This window comes from Semicossyphus pulcher, unplaced genomic scaffold (genome assembly GCF_022749685.1).
Source record: "Semicossyphus pulcher isolate SPU_LCO1_2020_fin unplaced genomic scaffold, fSemPul1.0.p SCAF_2, whole genome shotgun sequence".
Classification (NCBI taxonomy): Eukaryota; Metazoa; Chordata; class Actinopteri; order Labriformes; family Labridae; genus Semicossyphus; species Semicossyphus pulcher.
The window spans coordinates 35674166-35701046 of NW_027211693.1; the positions used below are offsets into that span (position 1 = coordinate 35674166).

General features: G+C 41.1%; 1 protein-coding gene across 6 annotated transcripts in view; it reads left to right on the forward strand.

Moving 5' to 3' along the window:
* fam199x (family with sequence similarity 199, X-linked) overlaps positions 1–25113 on the forward strand; it is a 48552-nt gene extending 23439 nt beyond the window's left edge. For 5 of the 6 annotated variants that reach the window (XM_069670527.1, XM_069670528.1, XM_069670525.1 and 2 more), the window contains 6 exons: positions 4076–4295; positions 4492–4650; positions 5310–5471; positions 21283–21466; positions 21679–21782; positions 22000–25113. In XM_069670527.1, the coding sequence (XP_069526628.1) occupies positions 4076–4295; positions 4492–4650; positions 5310–5471; positions 21283–21466; positions 21679–21782; positions 22000–22173 (1003 nt within the window). In that variant the 3' untranslated portion in view covers positions 22174–25113. The remainder of the gene's footprint in view (positions 1–4075; positions 4296–4491; positions 4651–5309; positions 5472–21282; positions 21467–21678; positions 21783–21999) is intronic. The other variant, XM_069670530.1, reaches the window with a different exon arrangement.
* Positions 25114–26881: the final 1768 nt, after the last annotated feature.

Below are 26881 nucleotides of genomic sequence, written 5' to 3' on the forward strand. Positions count from 1 at the left end.
CAAGTGCAGCCTCAATATATTTGGGGAGAATTAAATGACCTGTCTTTATATCATAGCCAGCCAAGCCCCCTCGTGTGTTCAATGAAGCTTTTATATGCTTAGAATTATGCAGGATATAAACAAAACTAAGATGGAATGGTATGTCAGCTGTGGCTTGTGTTGTGGGGTAATAAAGTCAAAATCATCATGATTTTCCCAATATGGTGCATCCCTACTATCAGGGGAGGAATATGTCACATCTCCTCTGTGAAGCCTGTCCTCCATTTTCTATATTCAGATATCTTGATGCCATTAGAGGACAAAAACCGCTGAGTGAGGATATTAAAGGGAAAGTCTTAGATTACTTCTCCAAATATTCTTCTTGCTCAGACTCAGGTTGCTCAGTTCACTCATAGCTCAAAACAGGGCAGGCTATTCCTCCCAAAACGTACGACGCAGGCCTTTACCTCATCTTCATTCATATTGTGCACTAATGAACATATTAGTTTCTTGAAAAAAAATGTTTTTGTCTTCTAAGCTCTGTTCCCTTACATTGACGAGAGCAAAAAGACCTGCAATCATTTTTTAATTAGAGTACCCCTTTTTCATATTGTAATACTGCGATATAATACCGCTATTGCAAAGAGAAAAAAAAAAATACAGTGATTTAAATTTGAGGTCATATTGCCCACCCCTAAGTTGAGTTATGTTTCATGTTCAATACTTTGCTTTCAGAATTTAAAATACACATTTTTGAGGAAAATGCTGCATCTATTGCATCCATTAACGTAGAGGAGCATCATTGTTTATCTTTTATCATTTTCTGTAGGAGTTTTTCACAAATGGCAAATTATACTGCCTCCCCAGCAGACTGCAGCATAAAACAGAACACTTGCCACCACAGACTGATAAAACATCTGCAGCATCTTACTGCAGATGTCTAGAGATCTGAGCCTCCTTCAGAAAAAGAGACGGCTCTGCCCCTTTTGTAGAGTGTGTCTGTGTTAAGGGACCAGTCCAACTTGTTATCCAGGTGTACGCCTAGATATTTATAGGTTGGCACCACCTCGATGTCCACCCCACAAGTGTTCACTGGCTGAAGAGGGGGCTTGGACCTGCGGAAATCTATTATCATCTCCTTTGTCTTTGAGGTGTTCAGTAGGAGGCAGTTTTTGTGACTCCAGTCTGGATGTGGCAGGACTCAGAGTTGTATTTGAGGTCCGCGGTATACAATGTGAACAGGAATGGAGCCAGGACAGTCCCCTGTGGAGCCCCCGTGCTGCTCATGATTGTCCCAGACACACAGTTCCCCAACCTGACAAACTGTGGCAATTATTAGTTATTAGTTATTCGTGAGGCTACTCGGAAAAAAAGGCTTCAGTTTGCTAGGGAACATAGACGCTGGACTCTGGAGCAATGGAAAAAGGTCATGTGGTCTGATGAGTCCAGATTTACCCTGTTCCAGAGTGATGGGCGCATCAGGGCAAGAAGGCAGATAGTATTAGGCAAAGCTGTTTTACTGATCACAATACAACACAGGCTCTTAGTCACCAGTGTTGCGGAGCTGCAGATAGCAGCTGCAGATGCTATTTCAGAAGTCAAGCTCTTCACAGCTGACGAGCACTTATCCTCCAGACACAACTTACATTTCACCATGATGTTGCTCTTGTCCCTCCACCCAAAATTTCTAAATAATGAGAATATTTCCACCAAGTAAATGATGTCCCCTCTGCCATTTCGCTCGTTGAGGTAGCTAGCAACGCATGTGCATTGACAGCTACCTGCCAAGAAGTAGGAGAGAAACAGAAACAGTGCTTCAGTGATTTTCTTTTTTGTGGCGACAAACAGCAAAGGGAAATGCGGCCTTTGTGTCAGTAACCAATTACTTTTGATGAAAAAGTAAGTAATGGATTACTTGACTTGCAAAAGTAACATGTTACGTTACTTGTTGCAACAAAAAAGTAATCTGAGTACTCTAACAGATTACTTTGTAACGCATTACCCCGAACACTGTCCGCCTCTGCATCTAACTATTATCGTCAACATTCCCATTTCTCAAACTCAAACTCGATCTTTTAGAGGGAAAGGTAAGAAGTTGGCCTCTGTAGTACCTTCTCAATAACTGTTGATTCATGATTTAACATGCTTATCTCTTTTTGTGATAGTAAATTCTGCTGTTTAATGAATCCTACAGCGCTTTATGTGATAAGTACATCAAGAAAGTCAGACATTGGCATTTGATGGAGAAAGGGAGGAATAGAGAGACAGCAACATGTAATGGAGGGAGAATAAGAAAAGAGACAGCACAACTAATGGAGAGAAATAGAGAAAGAGATGATAAAATGTGCACTACAATGCATTAATTATTTGCTATAAATGAAGAAAAAACATTTTAATGTTACAATAAACTGATGGTAACAACTAAATTTCTTTTTTTTTCAACTTGGTCAATAAATGTTTAATGATAGCAGTTGAGATACACATTTTTTTCAATTTTCAATTATTACTTTGAATGTAAATAAGGTGCCCAGAGTGCATAAAATTGCTTCATAAAATCTAATTTTATGAGAGAAACTAACCATCATTAGTTCTGGTAGCTACCAGAGGTTCGATGTCGTAAAGGAAATGATCTTAAATATCTGTGCTGATTGGCCAAAAAGGAGTGCTCTGAATCTGCACTTGATTGCTTTTCCTCATCTTCCTCATCTTCAGATGCGTGTCTCAGTAAACTGAAATGCAATTTCAAGAACTCAATTTGAATTGTGAGAACCGAAGCGGGCACCCCCATGGTTCAGTGTGGAAGCATGCACTTGCCCCGCTCTTCCCTCGCTCGCTTACCTGTCTGCCCCTCTTCCCCCAAGTGCTCAGTCTCATCTGGTACTGTCACGCCTTAAGGGAGTTTGGAAAAAGAATGCAAAGATTCTTAATTGTGACCCCTTCTTGAACCTGACTTCTAGTATATGGTATAATCCTGGCCTACGTGTTGGCAAAACTCCACTTTATTAGAAGGAATGGGTACAGAGGGATATTGTAGTGCTTGGCGACCTTTTCATAGGAGAGGAACTTAAGCCTTTTGCTCGTTGAGGTACCTATGAAACCTACAAACCAAATTTAAGCTGCATAAACAACAGCACTGGCGGTATATGCAAATCCATAGTTTATTGAAATCAGTTTTTAAAACTTCATCTGCCCCTCAAAATGCAGATACAGCTTCTTTAATTATCTCAAGCTACGGCAAGGGTCATGAAGTTTCAATGTACTATTCGAGACTGCTACAAAAATACAACACTATCAAGGCCTTGGGAAAAAGGCCTTTGAACAACATTTACAAATACAGAGTGGGTTGATGTTTTGCGTCAGTCAAAATACTGCACATGTCAAAAGATATTCGCACCAGGTTAATCCAATTCAAAATTATTAATAGAATTTACTGGGCATCCTCTAGATTATATAGGGTTAGGCTTAAAGGGCACACCAGGTGCTGTAAATTTTTCTGGACATACTCATGTTCTATGGCATTGCCCCAAAGTACAGGACTTCTGGAGAGCAGTTCATGACTGCATCCAGAGAATCATTGGTCAGGCAGTCCCCTTTTGCATTTGACTATTCTTGCTGGGACACCCGTCCATTCTGAAAGGCATAGCTTGTTCAACCTATACTGAATGGGTCCAGACAGCTATAATGCTAGGTAGAAGGCTGCTTGTCCAACAATGGAAGTCAGCTCACACTCCATCAGTCTCTGAGTGGTTTAATTTACTTGCCAGGGTGGGAGCATATGAACGGTTCTCTTACTCACTGCTAGGTAGGATAGATCAGTACCACTCAAAGTGGGAAAGATTTCTTCTGTATAAGAACAGCCCTTAAGGACAAACTCATCTTCCTTGTGTGTGTTTACTAGGCTTTAAAAAAACAGCCTACCTTTTTTTGGGATTGTGATCCCCTGTTGTGAGTGTTGTATTTGTGTATTGTATTTTCCATAGTTTGTATGTTTGTATTTGTATGTTGGTTAAAATTCTATAAATTTCAAGGGCAAAGAAAAAAAATGTTTTTTTCCAGAAATTACTCATAGAACGCTAACGCTCATTGTGCTCCCCAGGTGGAACCTTACTTCCTGTGGGACCAGCATTGCCAGCTCAGAGTGCAGTGAGGAGCTCTTCTCTTCTGTGTCTGTGGGAGATCAGGACGACTGTTACTCTCTTTTGGATGATCAAGAACTAACATCTCTGGACCTGTTTCCAGAGGGTAGTGTTTGCAGTGATGTCTCCTCCTCCATCAGCACATATTGGGACTGGTCAGATAGCGAATTTGAGTGGCAGGTTGGTTGTTAGCAGGCCTAGTATCTAGTCTATAAGAGATTTTCTGAAACACTGCTGATATGTATTAATGGTCTTTCAGACATAATCATGATAACTTAATTCTTTGTGTACATCAAACAGTGATTGTAGGTTTAACTGTGATTAGTTGCTAGGTTGTCCATCTCATTCTTTGTTTGTCTTACTGCTGTCCTCCCAGTTGCCAGGAAGTGACATTGCCAGCAGCAGCGATGTCCTTTCTGACATAATCCCAAGTGTTCCAAGTTCCCCTTGTCTGTTTTCCAAGAGGAAGCCTAAGACCCACCCTCATCGCAACCTGGATGAGTTGCCTTGGAGTGCAATGACCAACGATGAACAGGTAAAAACCGAATCCTAACCCTAAAAATGTGTACTTACTAAGGTCTAAACTTTGAAATACTTATTAAAACTGATTAAAAAAACTAAAACTTTCTGTCATAGTTCCCTAGTGCAACTTTTGATAGCATTGACCATGAAATCCTACTTCATAGTTGAAAACTGGAGTCTCTGAGGAATGTTTTCAAGTTAGTTTAGATCCTATGTGACTAGCCAGAAGTTCTTTGTCCCTGGGTGATTTCTCCTCAGAAAAAACAAAAACACTGCTGGCCTACCACAAAGTTCTATTTTAAGTCCAGCCCCTTTTTAGTCAAAATATGCTACCACTTGGAAATGTTTTAAGAAAGCATAACATTGAGTTTCATAGCTTAAAGACTATACCCAACTATACATTTCCATATATCGATGATTTTAGTACCATAGAAATTTTGGGCAATGCTTATATAGCTTTTTTCCAATCCAAGAATTTACGATGGACCTTTCTCAGCAATAGAAAGCACCAGCCATTTCCAGCTAAAGCTTCTTTGCTTCAATTAGTCTAACAGTGAAAACCACCAAATTTACTCAGTCAAGGACTTCTTATCCACCTTTAGTCAGTACAGGTAGCAAGAACCAATAAAAGAAACAAAAATTTAAACTACATGTCTGTGTTTCCACATCCAGGTGGAGTACATTGAATACCTAAGTCGGAAGGTCAGCACAGAGATGGGCCTGAGAGAGCAGCTGGACATAATCAAGATTATTGACCCCTGTGCTCAGATCTCTCCAACTGACAGTGAGTTCATCATAGAGCTCAACTGTTTGACCGACGAGAAACTCAAGCAGGTGGGTAGTAACAAGGGTTCCACGATAAATTGTTTAGCATCAATATTGCAAGGTTTTCATTTCAGTCTGAAATTATAAGTAGTGCAACCCCTTACTAGAACACATAGTGAACTGATCGCTGTGCTTGCAGAGTCGTCCTATCACCTGCCTGTAAAAATGCTTGCGATGTGTCTTTTGTCAGAGATATGTTGCAGGTATGTCCCTCCTAGGACTTGGTTCATGCCCTTAGCTGCTTTTATGTTCTTTCAGGGGAGGCTCACTTTCACTATTCCACTATTTAAAATTCCACTATTTTTTGACAAACATTAAAATGCTGTACTTCCTGTTGGTTTTACAATTTGGGTCTAAGCGGCTTTATTGTAGGTCTACACATGGTACATATGTGTATTTCATAAATGTAGGTTAAACATCCTGCAGGGGCTGAATTTTTGAAAAATTGTAGGGGGCACCACTGAGTCGTTTAGCCATGCCCACTAACAAAACCTATATAAATCTTTCCTTTTTCTCACTGGGGACAAGTCTACCCAGTTTCATGGCTGTACAAGTATATTAAGCCCCTAAATAATTTCCCTTAATGGCAAATGATGCATTGCCATGGCAACAGAAAGAGATGTACACTTCTGAGTTTCAAATGGAGCATGGCAAAGGTATTGGGATGTTTGGGACCAAATCTGAAGGGGGGACTTTCGGTGGCACCATGTTTGAGGCAAAAGCCTAAAAGTTTAGCTCCGTCCGTCTTGCTAATAACTTACCTAATCTAACCTAATAAAACTACCAATTACTGGGTTTTAACTCACAAAACAAGAATGGCGTCGTCAAGCAGAGGTAAAAGCTCAAGTAAACATGAGAACTTGAAGGATAAAAACAAAAACTTGAATCACCAACCTCAAACTGCCGTAAGTGGCGAAGATAATGCTAGCAACCACGGTGAATCCAAAATACTAGCCGAACTGGAGAAAAAGAGAAAAGAAAATTTAGAAGGCCATAACCAGACCAGACTCACGCTAACAAAGCTGGAATCTTCAATGCAAGATTTCAAAGGCGAAATGACAAAACTACAGAAAAGAACAACGGAGGTGGAGGCCCGCGTTAGTGCTGCAGAGGACACCGAGAGGACACATGAGAGAGCAATCCTGTATCTGCTGCAGAGGGAGATTGACCTGACAGCCCGGTGTGAAGACCTGCAGTGAGGGAAAAGATGTGAAGGCTTTTGTGAAAGAGCTGATTCAAGAAGTTCTTCAACCAATGCCCAAAGTGAATCTACAAATAGAAAGGGCCCACCGATCACTCACAGCCAAACAAAAAAACCCCGCTGCAGCTCCCAGGTCCCGAGGCACAATGTATGTAGCGGCTACATACATTGTGCCGCGGGACCTGTGCGGGCGGAGGGTCATGCTAATAGAACGTGTGTGCGTCAATCGCGCTTTAACATTGCCGTTAAAGGGAATGTGCGTTAGTGTGTTATTAACGCGTTAACTTTGACAGCCCTACTAAAAATATTTATGGACCTACCCGACCCTCACTGATGCTCTACCGGTGCTTCAGGAGCTTGACATCCAGGTTCGGGTGGACGAGCGGTAGCAGATGGAGAGGGAGCTGTCCCGCCGCAGATGGACCGACGCCAGGGGGAGTCCAGGGAGAGACCCAGTGGTGCTATCGAGCACAGATGTCAAGGCACTTTTCAACGGAGCTGAGTGACCTCAGCACAAGCTTATTTATTTTGTGGAGTTAAAAATAATCCATGTTAGGAAGATAACTCGAATTCTAAATACAATGGATGGAACTTAATTACAAGGCGGGAGTAAAAAACCTGCACACAGAGCAGCGACCGCACCGCAAGCTGGACGAGATGCACCGACACTTAGTGATTCCCCCGAAGGAACAGTCACCCTCCTCTGCCCAGATCGCATTGGGAAAGATATCTTGGTGTTGATCATCCTTCACAATTATTGTCCTCAAATCACGTAAAACTGTTAAAAGAAATTAATAAGGAGCTAAAAAGATGGGAGGTGCTGCCCCTTTCAATTTTTGGCAGGATAGAGTCGGTGAGAATGAATATTTTACCAAGAATACTCTTCCTTTTTCAATCCCTCCCTGTCCTAGTACCACAATCCACATTTAAGTGGTTAGAAAAATGAATATCACAATTTATCTGGCAAAATAGGAGACCTAGAATCAGGTTGAAAACCTGACAAACCAGAGTTGAGACCAGCATTTCTAATTTGTTGATGGTTGCAAAGAAAATGATTACCACCAGTTGGATAAAGTCTCATCCCCCGAACCCTAAGAGACCCGTTATTGTGCGATCCGGAACCGAACCAGACCCATGTATTATTTGAAAGTTGGGACCCGGACCCGTGAAGAACCGAGAAATGCCGGGCCCGGACCCGTCTGTTATTTGAAAGCTGGGGCCCAAACGGAGTTATCTAGGACCCGACCACCAGACCCGATCAGCACCAACTTCACAGCTTATTAATATTAACAAGTTACCATTAGTCAGCTGTCAAAACAAAACTTTCTGTCCTACCTGTGTGACGCAGCCTTCTCCCCTGTGCATCCTCCGCCAAGAAAGTTCATAGAACACATCCAGGTTTCCTGCTATCCATGTAGTGTTGATAAAAAAAGAGATATGTATATATATATATATATATATATATGAATCCACTAGTTATCTCACATTAAAAGTCCACTTGCTGTCATTCAGATAGATGACAAACGCGCGGCTCGTTTAGAAGCCACACACGTGTTACACGTAACTGCGCATAATTTCTTCTCGTCTTTGTCCACAATTTATATAAACAAGGTTTTACCTCTTTATATTCATTTTCTTTTTGTTTTTTTGTCCACATCAGCGAGGAAGGTGTCCATCATTGCTCGCTTTGGCTTCAACTTTTCCCTGAACCTGCAGTCACGTGAAACGTCACTCAACTCGTTGTTGCTTTTTCTTATGTTTTTTCCACTTTAATTCCCGCACGTTCTCATGCGAATGACACATTGTTGCAAGTTAAAATACACACACAGACACACACAGCACTTTAATCATGAACACTTTCTAATCACGGCCGGGTCTTCCCGGATCAATTCAGGTATTCCACATAATGTTGAACAGACCCGGAACCGAGGATTATAGAACAAAGCCCGACCCGGACCCGATAATACATGGACCTGAACCCGTCCGGGTCCCGGGTGTGTGTGTGTGTGTGTGTATATATGCTTGTGTGGGTGCACAATGTGCATGTATGTATGAATATGTATGAGTTTTTCTGTACTTGTATATACAGTATGTTCTGGATAGATGCGTTTGTGCTTTATCACTGTACAGTGTTTTATTTTTGTTGCCATGTGCAAGTATGTCCAGTGAAGCCCAATCTCAAGGTAATTTTATTCTGTGATGTTAATTGCCTGTTGTCAATGGCAATAAAGTAAAAAAAAAAAAAAAATGAATGGGCTACAACCAACCTGATTGGAATTGTACATGAAAATATAGCCACGGTAAATGGTAAATGGTAAATGGACTGTACTTATATAGCGCTTTTCTAGTCTTTGCGACCACTCAAAGCTGCTTTTACACTACATATCACATTCACCCATTCACACACTGATGGCAGAGGCTGCTACGTAAAGTGCCCAACTGTCAATCAGATAACACATTCATACCCGTTGGCTATGCCACCGGGAGCAATTTGGGGTTCAGTGTCTTGCCCAAGGACACTTCGACATGTAGCCTGACGGAGCTGGGGATCGAACCTCCGACCTTCCGATTGAAGGACGACCGACTCTACCACTGAGTCACAGCCGCCCTACAGTGACTTCCTGTAGCCAGTAGGTGGCTTTCACTATTTCATACATTTTAACTATAGATGTGTTCAGGCCGGGACATTTATCAAGCACATAAAATGTGGTGCCGATATGATGATGTACAGCTTAGTTATAACAGGCTGGATTGCAAGGTCAGTCAGAGTCCCAACCTTCTGATCTGCATTGGCAGTGACCTCAGCAGCATCATAATGACAGGAATTTCCTTTGAGCCACCTTTCTCCAGAAGCTCAGAATGGTCCATGCTGATTATCTGTGCAGTTTTGCAGATGCTATTGGTGAAGGCTTTTCTGCATCTGTCTGCAAGCTCTGAGGAAAGTTCAGACAAGAACTCTTCCTGTTTCTGTTAGCTTGCTCTTCCTACTCATGACTTTTCCACTCTCTTCCTCAGCTCCCCTTTTAGATTTCTCCTTTTGGGAAGCGAAAGTGATGGTCTGAGATGTTTTCTGTTACAGTCTTTGTTTCTGCACAGGTGTCTCTGCAGTATCCACCATCATCATCATGACATCCAAGATATCTTTTCGCAGGCTCCCAGTTCTTTCAATGCAGCTTTCTTTTCAAGTAGCTTCAGCCCTCTGAACTTTCTACAGAAAAAGATTTTGTCTTTGTGCCTTTCCTCGCCGCACACAACACAAACATCAGCTGTATCTCCTTTCTTTGTAGTTCTTTGGAGGCATTTTTTTCATATTTCTTTTCTGGGAGGTCTGGTTTTTCCATCTTGTCCACAGTCCTTAGCTGTTCAAGCCTTCCAAGAATGTCTTTCTGATTTTGAAGGAATGCTAGGAGCATTCAACGTGGTTGTCTGATGTGACATTGACGCTTGGTCCAACCATAAAGACTAGCCAGTCTCTTTTGATGAAGTCTGGTAACTTTCTGGTGGGTTATTTTTCAGAGTTTCCAAGGTCTGTGAGATCTGACAGGGCTTTTTCCACAGACTGTATGAGTTTGATGACTTTCCTTGGCTGGTTTCCCTTCAAAAGAGGTATTTTATCAAGCTCATCAAGGATTTCTATGGCAATGGTTGCTCTATTTCCATAGTCTGTTGTCAGTTTCTTTCAGGTCCTTTATCAATCAATCAATCAATCAATCAAATTTTATTTGTATAGCGCCAAATCATAACCAGGGTTATCTCGAGACACTTTACAGAAAGAGCAGGTCTAGACCGACTCTTTGTTAAGTTATTTAAAGAGAGGCCCAACATCAATCCACCATGAGTAGCACTTAGCAATTCGGCACATTGGCAAGGAAAAACTTCCTTTTAACAGGCAGAAACCTCGGAGCAGAACCAGACTCATGTTGAACAGCCATCTGCCTCGACTGGATGGGCCGAAAATGGGATAGAAGGAGATGCAGGATAGAGACAGGCAAAGAGAGCAACAACAACATATGTTCTTGTTACCACAACAACATATGTCCTTGTTACATGAACAACAACAGACACATACTTATGGTTACAATGCCAATAAGTAGACTAGGGTGAAGATTGGCTAAATAAATAAATAAATTAGCGAGAGAAGCAGAGTAATGATAAAGGCTGAGGTAATCGTAATTGTAACAGTTGAAGTCAACAGGTCTACTATTAGCATTAGCAGCAACAATAATGATACTATGGGGAAGGCTGATGTTAGTAGTTGTTGCAGTCGAGCAGGTCCACAGCAGCAGGTGGTCTGCAGCAACGATCCCCAGGAACCTTCAAGACAAGGGAGCACAAGAACTCCCGGGAAGATATGTGGTTAGTAATGTTAATGGGACCAGAAGATACAGAGTTAATGAGCTGCATTAATATGACAGAGAGAGAGAGAGAGAGAGAAAGAGAGAGTCAGAGAGAGAGAGTCAGAGAGTCAGAGAGAGAGAGAGAGAGAGAGAGAAGCTTGGTGTGTCAGATCCCCCCGGCAGTCTAAACCTATAGCAGCATAACTATGGGCTAGTCCAAGCCTGAGCCAGCCCTAACTATAACCTTTATCAAAGAGGAAAGTTTTAAGTCTACTCTTAAAAGAAGAGAGGGTGTCTGCCTCCCGGACCTTGACTGGTAGATTGTTCCAGAAGAGGGGGGCCTGGTAATTGAAGGCTCTACCTCCAACACTACTCTTAGACACTTTAGGTACCACAAGCAGGCCTGCATCCTGGGAGCGCAATGTTCTAGAGGGGTAATATGGCACTATGAGCTCTTTAAGATATGTTGGTGCCTGACCATTAAGAGCTTTGTAAGTAAGAAGAAGGATTTTAAATTCTATTCTAGATTTTACAGGAAGCCAGTGCAGAGAGGCTAATACAGGAGAGGTGTGATCTCTCTTCCTAGTTCTTGTCAGCACACGTGCTGCAGCATTTTGTACCAGCTGCAGAGTTTTTAGTGACTTATTAGGGCAGCCTGATAGTAACGAGTTACAATAATCCAACCTGGAAGTAACGAATGCATGGACTAGTTTTTCTGCATCGTTTTGAGACAAGATGCGTCTGATTTTTGCTATGTTGCGAAGGTGAAAGAAGGCTGTCCTTGATATTTGTTTTATGTGGGAGATGAAGGACATATCCTGATCAAATAGAACTCCCAGATTCCTAACAGTAGTGCTGGATGCCAGACTGATGCCATCTAGGGCAGCTATATCATTAGAGAAAGAGTCTCTAAGGTGTTTTGGGCCGAGCACAATAACTTCAGTTTTGTCTGAATTAAGTAGCAGAAAGTTTCTAGTCATCCAGATCTTTATGTCCTAAGGCATGCTTCTAGTTTAGATAGCTGATTGGTTTCGTCTGGCTTCATAGATAAGTATAATTGAGTATCATCTGCATAACAATGAAAATTAATGCAGTGTTTCCTCATGATATTACCCAGAGGAAGCATATATAAGGTAAAAAGAATCGGTCTGAGCACAGAACCTTGTGGAACTCCATGACTAACTTTGGTGTGCATAGAGGACACATCATGAACATTAACAAACTGAGATCGATCTGATAAATAAGATTTAAACCAACTTAGTGCAGATCCTGTAATGCCAATTAAATGTTCTAGTCTCTGTAACAGGATGTGATGGTCTATCGTGTCGAAAGCGGCACTAAGATCTAACAGGACGAGTACAGAGAGAAGTCCTCTGTCTGAAGCAGTAAGTAGATCATTTGAAACTCGCACAAGTGCTGTCTCAGTGCTATGGTGGACTCTAAATCCTGACTGAAAGTCCTCAAATAAACTGTTGTTATGAAGAAAGTCACATAATTGATTAGCGACTGCTTTCTCAAGGATCTTTGAGATAAAAGGAAGGTTAGATATAGGTCTATAGTTAGCTAAGGTGCCTGAATCTAGGGTAGGCTTTTTAAGAAGTGGCTTAATTACAGCTAGTTTAAAAGACTGGGGTACATAGCCAGTCGATAAAGACATATTGATCATATCTAGTAAAGAAGTGCTAATTGAGGGAAAGACTTCCTTAAGCAGCTTGGTTGGAATCGGGTCTAAAAGACAGGTTGATGGTTTAGACGAAGATATCAGAGAATTTAGCTCAGGAAGGTCAATTGGAGAAAAACAGTCAAGGTAAACATCAGGTTTTTGAGCAGTTTCCAAAGATACATCTGCACCAGTTAACGGCAGGAGGTTACAAATTTTGTCTCTAATCTTTAGGATTTTGTCATTAAAGAAGCTCATGAAATCTGGTCGTCAAAATCCTTCCTTGCTTCCATGAGTAACCATCGCTCCCAGGCTGACATGACTCTGATTGCCTCATTTATCCGCTTTTCCAGGAGTGTCAGGTGCACTTCATTCCCCTCCAGGTTTGTACCTTCAACAGGTAAATTTGCTGCTTGATCACAGCCATTCTGTGCTTTCAAGATGGTTGATGTGAGCTCATTCCCTCATATCTTAACCATATGTTGGCTTTGACAATGTCCTTTGTCTCAACCAACTTGCATTGAGCACATAGGAAGGGTCTAGACCCAGAAAAAGAACCTCGCTGTTTAGTCTGGTCAGAAGGTCAATCCAAAATATTGTATGTGTCTAAGTCTGAAGAGTGCCGGGTCAGAAAAGAGAGAGGTTAATTTAGCATGCAGACTATGTCTTTGTGTAATCATAAGTAACCTCAACTACAACTACAACAACAATACATTAAACATTCCTGCTTAGCTTGGGACTGTCAGTTATTCTAGCTTTGCACAGATGTTACAGTACCAGAACATGGAAAGAAAGCCATTGCTGTGCTGTGTTGCAGCTTGTTAGGCCAACGATCCTGTTGCTCAACCAGGCTGCTTCTTGGAAGGCAGTTAAGAGTTTCTGAGCTTATAAACTCTGAGCTTCTGAACCAAGAACAATGGAGGTCTTCCGGTTTTACAGACGTGTCTGTCAGCTGTCATTTTGAAGAGGCAGTTTAAAGTCCATAAATGAACACATGCCAATATTGGAGATGCAGTGAATCCCAACACTGCTTCAAACAGATCCCCTTTGGACGATTGAGGCCTTTTATCCTTGCGTCTATGCTGACAATGAAATATTGTCCTTTATTTTTGACCAAACACCTTTGTTTTAGACTTAACAGTGTGGTACATGTGTGAAAGGGCAACTCTGGAACATGTCCTTGTCATGTCATTTTCTGGAGTTTATGTGTGAAAACATCAACTTCCCTAAATCTCGACACAGAGTTGCAGTCAAATGGAGCTTCTACAACACATAAGCAGCGGAATTGTTGAAGTTGGATATTCATGTGCCTCAAGTTGAAAAAACTTCTGCTCTCTTATGCTGGCATGCGTATAAAAGGACACAAGGATGTTCAATGAACCGTTTAATTCACCCATCGTAGCATGGTACTGTACATTCAGTAGTCGCCATCTCTTTTCTTACTCTCTCCTTCACAGTCTCAACCGATACTTGCTTTATGACAGTGACACCATTAAGAACAGATGAAAAAAATTTAACTGTTCCACAATAAGGCAAGACTGTAGTCAAACATATCAACATTTCCGTGGTAAAATTAGCACAGAATAATACAAATAAGACAGCTTTACAGAGGGCACTTTAAAAATGTAAACAACAGGAAGTGAATAACATCAGCAGTGGTAGGAGTATGTGAAAACGCAAGCTCAGGCCACTTGGAATAATAGTCTGTCAGGGTAATGGCATATCTGCAGGCAGGAACAGCTGTGTCAAAAGGTCCAACAATAACAAGACCAAGTTTCTTCCATGGCCCATCAGGCAGAGGGACAGGTTGCAGAGGGGCAGGGGAGTTCTGGCTGTTTTATCAGTAGACTGGCACTGTATACATGAAGCTATGCAAGACTGAACTTCTGAGTCTATTTTTGGCCACCAATCCAGGTCCCACAGGTGTTGCTTTGTGCGGACGACCCCTTGATGACTCTCATGAGCAAGTGTGATCAGGGCTTGCCGCAGGGAGAGTGGGGCAATGAGTCTCAGGCCTCTGAGGATGTAGTTATCTTTGACTGAGATAACTGATCTTGTAGTATGGAGCCAGTATATCAATTATCGCTTTAATGGAGGCGGGCCAACCACTTTCCACTTGTGAGCGCAGGGCTGACAGTTTAGGACAAGTGGAGCAGGCATTGTCGAAATCAGCCACAGTGTAGCGGAAATTTGTGCCACCATCACAGGTTCTGCATCTTGGGTGGAGTCAGGCGCAGGCAATGGGAGACGTGAGAGGCAATCGGCAGTGTAGTTCTGGGAACCTGGTCTGTAGGTGACATCATAGTCAAAACAAAGGCATCCGGCATCCGGCATATTGTCCGGCATCATGTTGACCTGCACCATGTTGTCCAAAATCAACACTGTTTGTCATAATACCTAAGTTCATCATGTTAGGTGGCGAAGTTATTTGTCAAGCTAGACTGACAGCACTGACATACACACTCAGATAGTATTTTGGTTGTCATAACGTTAGCGAGCATGCTAAGGTTAGCCACTAGCTCTAACATAACTGCAATGCATGGATCTGGTAGTGTGCTTTGTAACCAAACGGCAAATTACTCAACTACCAGCCAGATCAGCCCCGGGAGTCTGCGTGATTTAGCTGATGTTATCTACTCGACGGTGTTTTGCTACGTTGCCTAACTGGCAAATCGTCTGCGATAGCAGACAAGCTAACGGTAGCTTGACTGACAACACTGACATACAAACTCCAATAGTATTTTGGTAGTCATAACATTAGCGAGCATGCTAAGGTTAGGCAACTAGCTCTAACATAAATACACTGCATGACTCCGGCATTGTGCTTCGTAGCCAAGCGGCAAATTACGCCGGCGAACCAGCAAATAATCAAAAGCATTAGCGAACATTAACCAGGCAGGGCAGGGCGGCTGGAGAGAGCTGGGTGAAGCACCTGTGCTGTGAGAGAAAAAACGCTGCAACCGGTGGAGAACCTGCATGCAGGTTTTGTTTCTATGACAACAATAAGCGGGTCTGTCTTGATCCCCAAAAGCAATCGAAGGTCTCCATGATTCGCATGCCCTGCCGATGTTGACTCCACCTGACGTTGATCACATTCTTGTTTGGTCAGACAGGCTTCACTAGATAAAACTTGTTTTTGTTTTTTATTCTTGTGTGTAGTTTGTGTTGGTGTTGTTGTGGGTGCCGTTTGTTGGCATTATCCATCCCCATTTCCCAGCTTACGTTGTCTCGTGTTGCACACTGTTGACTGTACTGGCTAGCAGGTGGAAGCAGCAGTGTGTCACTGAAGCACTTGTCATAGCTGGGGCAAAATAGACACTGCAGAGCCTGTATCCACAACTAGTTCAAGCTCATTGGCAAAGGAAATGTGTACTGACATTAATTTTGCACAAAAGTGACTCTGGTGCTTGGGTAAAGCACTGTCAGTTCAGGCAGCTCTACCTCACGTTCATCACTGGTTTTAAGTGAGTGACAAACTTGGGCAAAATGTCCAACTTTATGACAGGATTTGCAAATTGCCTTGGCTGCAGGAAAATTAGCCACATGTTTGTCAGAACCACACCTCTACAAAATTATGTAGTGATGGAATTTGGAGACTTATTTGGGCGACTACTGTTTGTATTTCTTTTTGGAGGTATATGAATGTGGCTCTACTGCTTGCACTGTAACACTTTCATCTGCTGCAATCATTTTAGCCTGTTGAACAGCAGATTCCACTTGTTGGGGCCCGAGCACTGAATGGAGTGAGTACTATTGGAATGCAAGGAATAGTTTTGCATAAAGTAATCGCATTATTTGGCGGCTTTAACATGCCCCAAAACGGGGCGTTGTTTTGGCTTGATCGGTGGAGTGGTGCTTTTAAAGGGCGTGGCAAAATGGCTCCCTAGCGCCCCCTAAAGTTCAGCCCCTCCAGCAGGGTTCACCTACTTGCACCAAATTTTGTACACAAATGTATCATGGACCTACAGAAAAGTCTATTATGGACATACCCTAACCCCAACAGTAAGTCAGCCATTTTGTATTTTATGGTCATTTTTGGCCTAATTATTCATATTCACAGGGTCCTTACCTTGACAAACTCCTGCTAGGGACTAGGACCTATCCTCTTAAAACTCGGTCAGCCTATTGACAACACAGTGAAGACTCAAAGTTTTTAAAGGCTTGAGTTTTCGTCAAGAGGTGTGGCCCTGGCTGGGGGTCAAAGTTTGATGTTTTTTGGGCAAAATGCCAAAAACAGAAAATCAGTGTAACTCCCATATACAACGTTCAATGTTTTACATATTTCAATGTATGATAAGACTCCCAGCATGAACACAACTACATGCGTGTCCTGGGTGGCACAGCGAATGCAAGCTTTGCCATGATGTGCTGGATAACAGTCCTGCCCGGAACACGTCTACATACAAATTTCTTTGTCAGAGCTATAGCGCCACCCACTGGTGACAGATTGTATCAACTCCCATATACATTGTTCAATCTGCTCCAAGTTTGACAGGTTGGATGAGGGTGCTGCCCTGATCACACCTGAATATAAATATCAGGCATAATCATAGCGCCACCTAATGGAAAGAGGCAGTAGTAGGTCTCATATACATTGTCTTATCTCCTCCAAATTTCAAAAGTCTTGTGCCAGTCCCAGCCTGAACAGATCTAAATATTAATTTCACTCATACTCATAGCACCACCTACTGGTAAGACCCAGTAGTAATTCTCATATACAATGTTCAATCAGCTCCAAATTTCACATGAATGATGACAGTCTCAGCCTGAACAGATCAACATATAAGCCTGCAGTCTGTCGCTGCAGCACATCCTTTGCTTCATGCACACTGCGTGGCTGAAGCTCACCCCATGGTTGCAGCACACCCCGCAGACGCAACACAACCCAACTGGCATAAAGGTGCGAGTGCCCGTTCATCACCGGCTTTAATTAGGGCCCGAGCACTGCATGCAGTGCGAGGACCTCTTGGAATGCATGGAATTATGTTGCAGTTGTAACTGGTTCATCCAGTGTCAAATCCGGTGCGAGCATTAGCCTTTCCCCGAAGATGGACTGATATGTTCTATCAGTTGGTCACAGATAATTTTGTCCGTTTAATCATCAAATCCACATTTTGAAGCAAGGTTAAGCAGTGCGAACACATACTGTGCAATAGTCTAATGGGGAGCTTGTGTCCGTTTTCTGAAGCTATGTCATTCTACAACAACGTTAACTTGGGTGTAAAGTGTCTCTCTAATGCAGCGACAGCGGAGGGAAAGTGTCACCTGTATCTGGCATGTAGTAAAGTAGCCCTCTTGCCAGCTTACGGCCAAGCTTTCCCCGTTAAATTAATTACAAGCAAGTAGTTGTTGAAAATCTGCATCCACATGTCGAAGGGCATCGGCAGCTCTGCAATGTTATGTTGGCCAACGTATAATAGGACACAAGGATGTTCAATGAACCGTACAAATTGTAATAAACCCATGCTACGATGTGTGTTTAATTCACCCAAACACCCATCGTAGCATGGTACTGTACATTCAGTAGTCGCCCTCTTTTTTCTTACTTTCTCCTTCATGGTCTCAACCGATACATGCTATACAACAGCGGAATAATGGAATGGAATAAAGGAATAATGGAATAAATCATACATACAGATGACAGAACTCAACAAACTCCAAGCAGAAAAGCGCCCAACGTTGTTGGTGTTTTTTCTCATTGTCCAATCGGAAGAATGTAGGGGTGGGCCTTCTGTCAGTTCACAAAATAACGGTTAGGTTAATGACAGCTAATGATTTGGTGGTTGCCTTAACCGCGCTGCACGTTTTACAACATGCAAAACGCGCTCTGTGTGATCGGGACCTTAGAACAGCAATTAAGTGATGCAAAAAGCAGCCTTGGTAATCCACTCTACAAATGTAAGAACAGACCAGATGACCAGATGTCGATGAGTCAAACCATATGATCCATACTGTGAGTTTGCCATTTGTTGCAATAGTAGTAGTTATAGGTAGTATTAGTTGTATTTCATGTTATACAGTATTATATAGTGTTTCCCATATAGAGACTTTACTTCATAAAGTTTCTTAAGCATATTTGGCATCCCATTATTAAGTTAATGAACTTGAACACAAGAATCACACATGCTCTGCAGGGAAACACAGAAAGAGATGGATGTCTTTCCTGTATTGCACCGAATGTGGTTTCAAGCAATGTGACTTCCATGGTTTGTTATTTGACTGAGGTATCAAGTGATGTCTCCTATCTGCTCCATACACAGAGTGCTCTGACGGATATTTTTTTCCCGAGGTAGGGAAGAGCCTGAGCAGAAATAGTCAATTAAAGTAGTTTGAGAGTACATTCCATAATCAGGTGTAGAATAAAGTAGAAATAAAATGTCTAAATAGAAATAATCTTGAGAAATAGGGTTAATATTATTTCAAGTATTTTAATAAATGTTTAGAAAGATAGGTGTTATCTTTAGCTCAAATTAAAAGACCACAAACCAGACTTGACAAAAAAGTACAAGTGGATAACAGACCTGGGACATGTAATTGCTGTGAGATAAAATATATGTGAATATATTAATAACTTAGATGTTATTATAGTCAATCAATCAATCAAATTTTATTTATATAGCGCCAAATCATAGCCAAAGTCATCTCAAGACACTTCACAAAAAGAGCAGGTCTAGACATACTCTCTTTTTAAATATTGTTTAGAGAGAGACCCAACATGAACCCACCATGAGCAGTACTTAACAACATTTGGCAGCAGTGGCAAGGTAAAACTTCCTTTTAACAGGCAGAAACCTCGAGCAGAACCAGACTCAAGTTGAATCTACCTCGACTGGATGGGCCAAAAAGTGGGATAGAGGGAGATGCAGGATAGAGACAGGCAAAGAGAGCAACAACAACATATGTTCTTGTTACATCAACTACAACAACAACAGATTATACAGACTTAAAGCTGCAGTAGGTAAGATGGAGAAGAGAGTGGACTTGGCTTCAAATTTCTCCAAAGCCCTCCCCGCAGAGTAGCCTGTCATGCACGCGCAGGCTAGTAATCACAGCAACTAAAGAAGCCAGATATACAATATGGCGGACACAACAGTAAAAACATGAAATGACAACAACCGCAGCCGTATTACACAACCAACACAATCGAAGCAGATACACATCAAACCAGCGGAAATCACTTTGAACGGTAATCTACAGCAAATTCTATTTGGCAAAACCACCAGCACTTAGTTTGCTAACAGAGACTGTGGAAAAAACAGCGCCAACTAAGCAGTAACTCACTGATGTTGAGCACATTTAGCCGTGAGAGCACAGGCACACAGAACTATCAGGAGAAAGTCTGAAACGGTAACACCGCCTGGACACTTCACAGAGATATTTTCAGCCACACCACCATGAAACAACGCTGAACAGCAGCCACATTAGGAACAAGCTAATATTAGTCTGACTGCAACACCAATGTAACACAACTTCACAGTAACCGCACAAATCTTAGCAATTTGGAAACATTTTTTGAAAACAATTACAGCAGAAATGAGGCTAGGGTAATTACCTGTCGAGCAGAACTGTCTAACTCAGCATCGCTTTTTAATCCTTTTGCTGCACATTCTCACTGGAGCGGAAATGCCGCTGTGAAGACTGAATAAAATTGAGCTTGACCGTGTGAGCATGCATGTAGGAGTGGTGCTGCGCAGCGTGTGATTGACAGCAGCCTGAGAGACTGCTCAGCTCTGATTGGTTGTTGTGTTTTCGGAGCATTGGATTCTTGCAAATGCCATCATGTTTTTTTTATACAGATTATCTCTCTCATGTACTACTGCATTTAAAGTGACAGTTTGAGCAAATATGACATAATATTAGCAAGAACAGCTTAGAAATGGTAAAAGACAAAAATATAGATACTAATAATTGTAACAGTTGAAAGTCAACAGGTTTATTATAGCCATTAGCAACAATAATGGTGATAATGGGGAAGACTGATAATATTAATTATAGCAGTTGGAGTCAAGCAACTTTAAGATTGTCATTAACAATTAAAATAGTGACGATAAAGTAAGACTTTTGTCTTTTAAATATTTAAGAGGTAGAAACCTGAGCACAAACTGCAAAATCTTAACGATATAAAATTGTAACCGTGCAACATCTAAAGAACAAACCTGGATTACTGTGATGGAAGCAAAGATTTTAATTGGCTGCCTTTTTGCCAAGGTTTTATTTTATTTTTCACACTTTTTAAGTGTATTTGTAATACACTTTACACCGAAAATGCAGATTGACTTTAAACATAAAGGTATTATGCTTATTTGAAGCCATTATGTAAAAAAGAAGTATCTTATAGCTGTTCTGCTATTGAATTTTCCAATGAAAGTTGAAAAATGTGTCCAGTACAACTGCATATTCAACTTTCAGGGAATGGGTAGTAGGATAGCTAAATCGACATGGGTCCCATTGTTTTGCAGGTTTAAAGGACATATTAACATATTAACATATTTAGTTAATGATCTTAAATCACCTGTTGTGTATTGCAGTGTATTCTTGCTAATACACTATCAAAACAGGGAAAGAACGATGGTGATCAAGCATGTGGAAAGTACATGCTTTTGACCTGTGTGATGTCATCAGGTGCGTAACTACATCAGAGAGCACAGCCCAAGGCAGCGGGCCAGCAGCACCAGAGAGGGCTGGAAAAGGAGCAGTCACAGCAGTGCCAGCACGGGCGGCATAAGTGGAGCCAGCAGCAGTAATGCCAGCATGGTCAGCTCTGCTAGCTCCTCTACTGGCTCTACAGCCTCGAACTCTGTAGCAGGTAAGATGCTACCTGGTTGGCTAGCAGTAATAGTGTCATAGAGAAATCTGCGGCCATGAGGCAATGTAACCTCTACTGTCTTCATTGAACAGTGTCTGAAAGGTTCTTTTGTTTTTCAAATGTTAAGAAATTCTAACTCCAGGTCCGATTTTCAGCTCAGTTTAAATGTTTAAGATCTTCCTGAACTCAATACTCATTTCCTTACATTCCAGGTGGTACAGCATCCGTCTGTAGTGGAAGCAGTGTTGCCAACATTAGCAGAGCTTACAGTGACGGCAACCTTTCCAGTGCTGCAGAACGTATTCGAGACTCTAAAGTAAGACACATGGACATGTTTGTGTGAAAATAGAGACAATATCTATATTATGGGTGATTTTATGTGCCAGGCAAATACAATTACTCTTTTTACTTTTGAACTTCTAAGAGAACATTTGCCTTGGGAACACTTTTTCTAACCCTATCACATACTGTAACTCATTCATTGTATTTCATTTTTGCTGTATTATATTACTACAACTACTATCTTTTTTCAGAAACGTTCGAAACAACGTAAGCTTCAGCAGAAAGCACTCCGGAAGCGGCAGTTGAAAGAGCAGCGACAGGCCCGCAAGGAGCGTCTGAGTGGACTGTTTCTAAATGAGGAGGTGCTGTCGCTGCGAGTGACGGAGGAGGACGACCACAGCGACGACCTGGACATACTGATGTGACACCAGTGAATTGATCAGTGCTCCCTCTAAGCCTGCTCTCTCACTACACAGCCACTTCCTAGAGCTGATAGACCATGTTCATCCAAATCATAATGTCCAATAGCTTTGAGTATTAACATGCTCATAGTACATTTTGTATTACAAGTAATGTCCGATAGGCAGTTACAGCTTGTAGTAACCTGTAACATCTGTTGGTATATTGTTTGCCTATCCTTCTGGAGTACTGTTGTAGTACTGCTAGTACTAATGCTGACAGCTTGCAATCGCTGTAAGCTAGCTACAGCAATAACGCTAAAATACTGCTAATTCTTTGATTACGTTATGGTCTTATTCTAGCCTGCTTATAGCCAGTGTGAATGCTTTAACAGTAAGAACATTGCAGGTACACATAAATATACAGTTATAAGCTTTTTTAGCTTCAAGGCTGCAGGGCTATTTCTGCAATAACACAGCTTTCCATCTACAGCTGTAGTTTAAAATGCTGCAGGAAATATCGTAGCATTAAATATATACCAACAGTCAGATTGGCTATAGTGCTAATCATGAGTATAATTTCTAACAGGACTGTAGATTTACTCGTAGGGAAACATAAGGGAAAAACAACAGAACATTTTATTAAATTATATTTCAAAATACTCCATACAAAAATTATACCCTAAAACTAACGGATCCATCCTCGTTAAAGAGGTTCCTAATGTGGATACTGCAGTGTAAGGAAGTGATATGGTCTGTCTTTCCATGTGCTGAGTGTTGTTGCCCTATTTTCCTGTAAAGGCTTAGAGGGACCACTGAAACAGTGCATGTTTAAATCTTCTGCCACACACATGTCCCAGTGTGGGACAATAACTAATAACTTGCATTAATATTTGCAAATACCTATTAATATAGCTTATGTGTAGTACAAAAAGGAGAAAATACTGCTTATTTACTGCTTGCTTTTGTTTTCCCTGCTGATAAATTTTTTTTGGTTTGTTTTTTCCTCTGTGTGTGTGTAAATATATATACACCAATAGCCATAACATGACCACTTATAAGTGAAGTGAATAACATTGATTATCTCATTACAATGGCACCTTGCTGTGGATGGGATATGTTAGGCAGAAAGTAAACATTTTGTCCTTGAAGTTGATGTGTTGGAAACAGAAAAAATGAGAAATAAATAAGAATGTGAGTAACTTTAACAAGGGACAAATAGTGATAGCAACAACTGGGTCAGCACATCTCAAAAACTGCTGCTCTTATGGGGTGTTCCCGCTCTGCAATGGTCAATAGCTATCAAACGTGGTCCAAGGAAAGAAAACTGGTGAACCTGGAACATGGTTAGGGTCAACAAGGCTCTTTGATGCGCAAGGGAAGCTAAGGCTGGCCCATGTGGTCCAATACAACAGAAGAGCTACTTTAGCTCAAATTGCTGAAAAAGTTCATGCTGGTTCTGATTGAAAGGTGTCAGAACACACCGTGCATCGCAGATTGTTGCATGTTGGGCTGCATAGCCGCAGACCAGTAAGGGTGGCCATGCTTATCCATATCCGAAATATGCCTATGCATATGCCGAAAGCGTCTACAATGTCCACGTGAGCATCAGAACTTGACCACAGAGCAATAGAGGAAGCCTGGTCTGATGAATCACGTTGTCTTTTACATCATGTGAATGGCCGGGTAAGGTAGGTTGCTTACTTGGTGAAGCCATAGCACCAGGATGCACTATGGGAAGAAGGCAAGCCGGCAGAGGCAGTGTGATGTTTTGAACAATGTTCTGCTGACAAACCTTGGGTCCTGCCATTTGTGTGGATGTTGCTGAAACGTAGCACCTATCTATACATTGTTGCAGACCAAGCACACCACTTCATGAAAACAGTATTCCCTAACGGCAGTGGCCTCCTTCAGGAGGATAATGTGCCCTGCTACAATGCAGAAATGGTTTGAGGAATCAATCGATTATTATTTATATAGCACCAAATCATAGCCAAAGTTATCTCAAGACACTTTACAAAAATGCCGGTCTAGACCATAGTCTTTGTTGTATTATTTAGAGAGAGGGACCCAACGTGAATCTCCCATGAGCAGTACTTTGCAACATTTGGCAACAGTGGCAAGGAAAAGCTTCCTTTTAAATTGCAGAAACCTTGAGCGAAGCAGGCATATATATATATACACATATATATACAGTATATGTATATATATAGATATGTGTGTGTATATATATAGATATACACATACATACAGTATATGTATATTTATGTGTATATATATATATGTATACAATGTGTGTGTATGCAGGGTTCAATTTGCTCTGTTGAAATATTGAAAAAATTACGTTTTCATTTTTGTTAGAGATATTTCTGTTATGGTTTTTTAATGTTTTTTTCTTTTTATCTTGTATTAGACAGTTTTTGGCAGCTTCTCAGTGGTAATGTATTGAACCACTACAGCTTTAAAGCCCACTGTCATTTCTAATCCTTAATGTGAACTGACCTTTGGCACACGTCTTGTGTCATGTATAAAGGTATTAATCACATCAATTATGTTTAATGAAGCTTTATGTATTCTGTAGTTCTAAATTAGTAAAGCTCTTATTTTGAAAAATAAGATCATTTTGAAAAATAAGAAATAAGCCAGTGTGACGCAACAGGTGTTTGGGTCACACAGGGTATCTTCTTGTTAGGTAAAAGTCCCTCTCTCATTGTAAAAAATGATGTAAGACAAGACACATGTTGAGGTCGAAACATTTTAACCATCAGCTACAATTAGAATAGTTTCCTAAAATATATTAGTTCCTTTCCAATCACCGTAGCGATGTGTTGCCTGCACACATCCCAAGTGTTTTAACTGGCAGCATATCAATTATGAGGGATGCCATGTTAGTGCTTCAAGTAGGAATGGGTGCAGTTCTCTGAATAGCTCTGATTTACTGTAAACTTAACAAATAAACACTTTCTTGCAACCTTATTGATCTTGTCAAAAAATTTATTTTGTTTTTGTGTGGGGTTATTTTATCACATTAACAAGATAGGGGCAACAACACCGCATTTTGAGCTTTGTGCTTTGGGGTGCGAAGTCCCCAAGTGCAGTCATTGAAAAGAGGCAGAAAATGATATGTTTCACTTCAAATACTCTGAGCAAAAGTAGTATATTTCAAAGTGAGATGCATTAAAGGACTTTGCAGAATTTCAAGGAATTCAGTATAATCTTAATCGGGGGGGGGGGGGGGGGGTTCTGTTAACTTCAAGTTATATATTTTATAGCTTGACAGATAACATTTTGCTGAAAACTTAAATTGTTTTAGAACCAGATATTTGTTAATATTTCAAATCAGACATGCAGTGTTTCTTGTATACTGAATATTCATTTATTTTTTTAGATTATTTTTTTGGCTTTTTTTGCCTTTATTCATAGGATAGCTGAAGACAGACAGGAAATGTGGGGAGCAGAGAGTGGGGGATGACATGCACCAAATGGATCGGCAGACCGGGAGTCGAACCTGCGATCAGTGCGACGAGGACTGTAGCCTCTATACATGGGACGCCTGCTCTACCAACCGAGCCAAACCAGCGCCCCTGAATATTCATTTTAAATTACAGTTTTATTGGTGGGTCTATGCAAGTAACTCGGGCAACGCATTGATGTGATTAGTATTGCATGTTCTTTGTGTATCTTAGGAAAGAATGTCCATGTTGTGAGCAACTAAGCTTTATTCTTGTGCTTTTTACCATGTTGGAAGCCTTTCCATAAGTTTAAAACCCATGATTCATGTGAAAATCTGAACAGTATTCAACTGTCTTAATGTCACCCAGTCTCATACTGTAAACTGCAATGCAATCTGGGAGCATCTTGTTAAGTTGAAAGAAAAGTGAGAGAACTGAAATTTAAGATACAATTGTTTTATTTCTTTGCAAAAGTGGCTTGCAGTTTCCATTTTACTATTGTTGATTTTAACTTTTGGAATACATCTTGCAGTCTGTCCTCTGTTGTCACAAAGAACGGCCACACTACAACCTGCTCAGCCTTTTGTCATCATGTCCATAATTATTAAAAGGCAACCTTTGTTTTCATTCTGCCTTAACCCATCATGCCCCATGTTGGGAAATGGCATACCATTATACTTTTCAACAAAAAAAAATAGTTGAGGCTATCTCATTTTTGTGCCATTTAGAAATAAAGCAAATAAAAGTTAAGTTTCCAATGTTTTAGTAACATTAGCACATCAACTTTTTATGTCACTTTAAGTTGTTGAAAAATGCTTCGCACATCCGTTTCAAAATAGGTGTGTAGGAGAGGAACAGGTCAAACAAAAAAATGCACACCGTCTAACTTGCAGAAATAATATTTGTTTGCAACATTTCGGTACTAGACCTTCATCGGGCAAAAAATGTGTCAAAAAGGGCAGGACAGCTTTAATTGGGAGTGGCTGCAAGCCTGCAACCAATCCAACTCATCCTATCAGGTCAGAGTCAATCAACACAAAAATTAAATAATGAATCCTTGTCATTGCTGAGTGTAAAGATAACACAGAGTCATCTACGCAAAACAGTGGTAATGTATCCTAATTTGTATATTCAACATTCAAATTTAACTGATGTTAAGGGTCCTCAGGGTAAATATAGAAAACAAACAGTAATCATAGTCAATCGAAAAAACTGTCAAAAAAGGGCAGCTGAAATTAGAAATGTAAACAGCCTAGGCTTTACAGTAAGAAAAGGGTAAATGA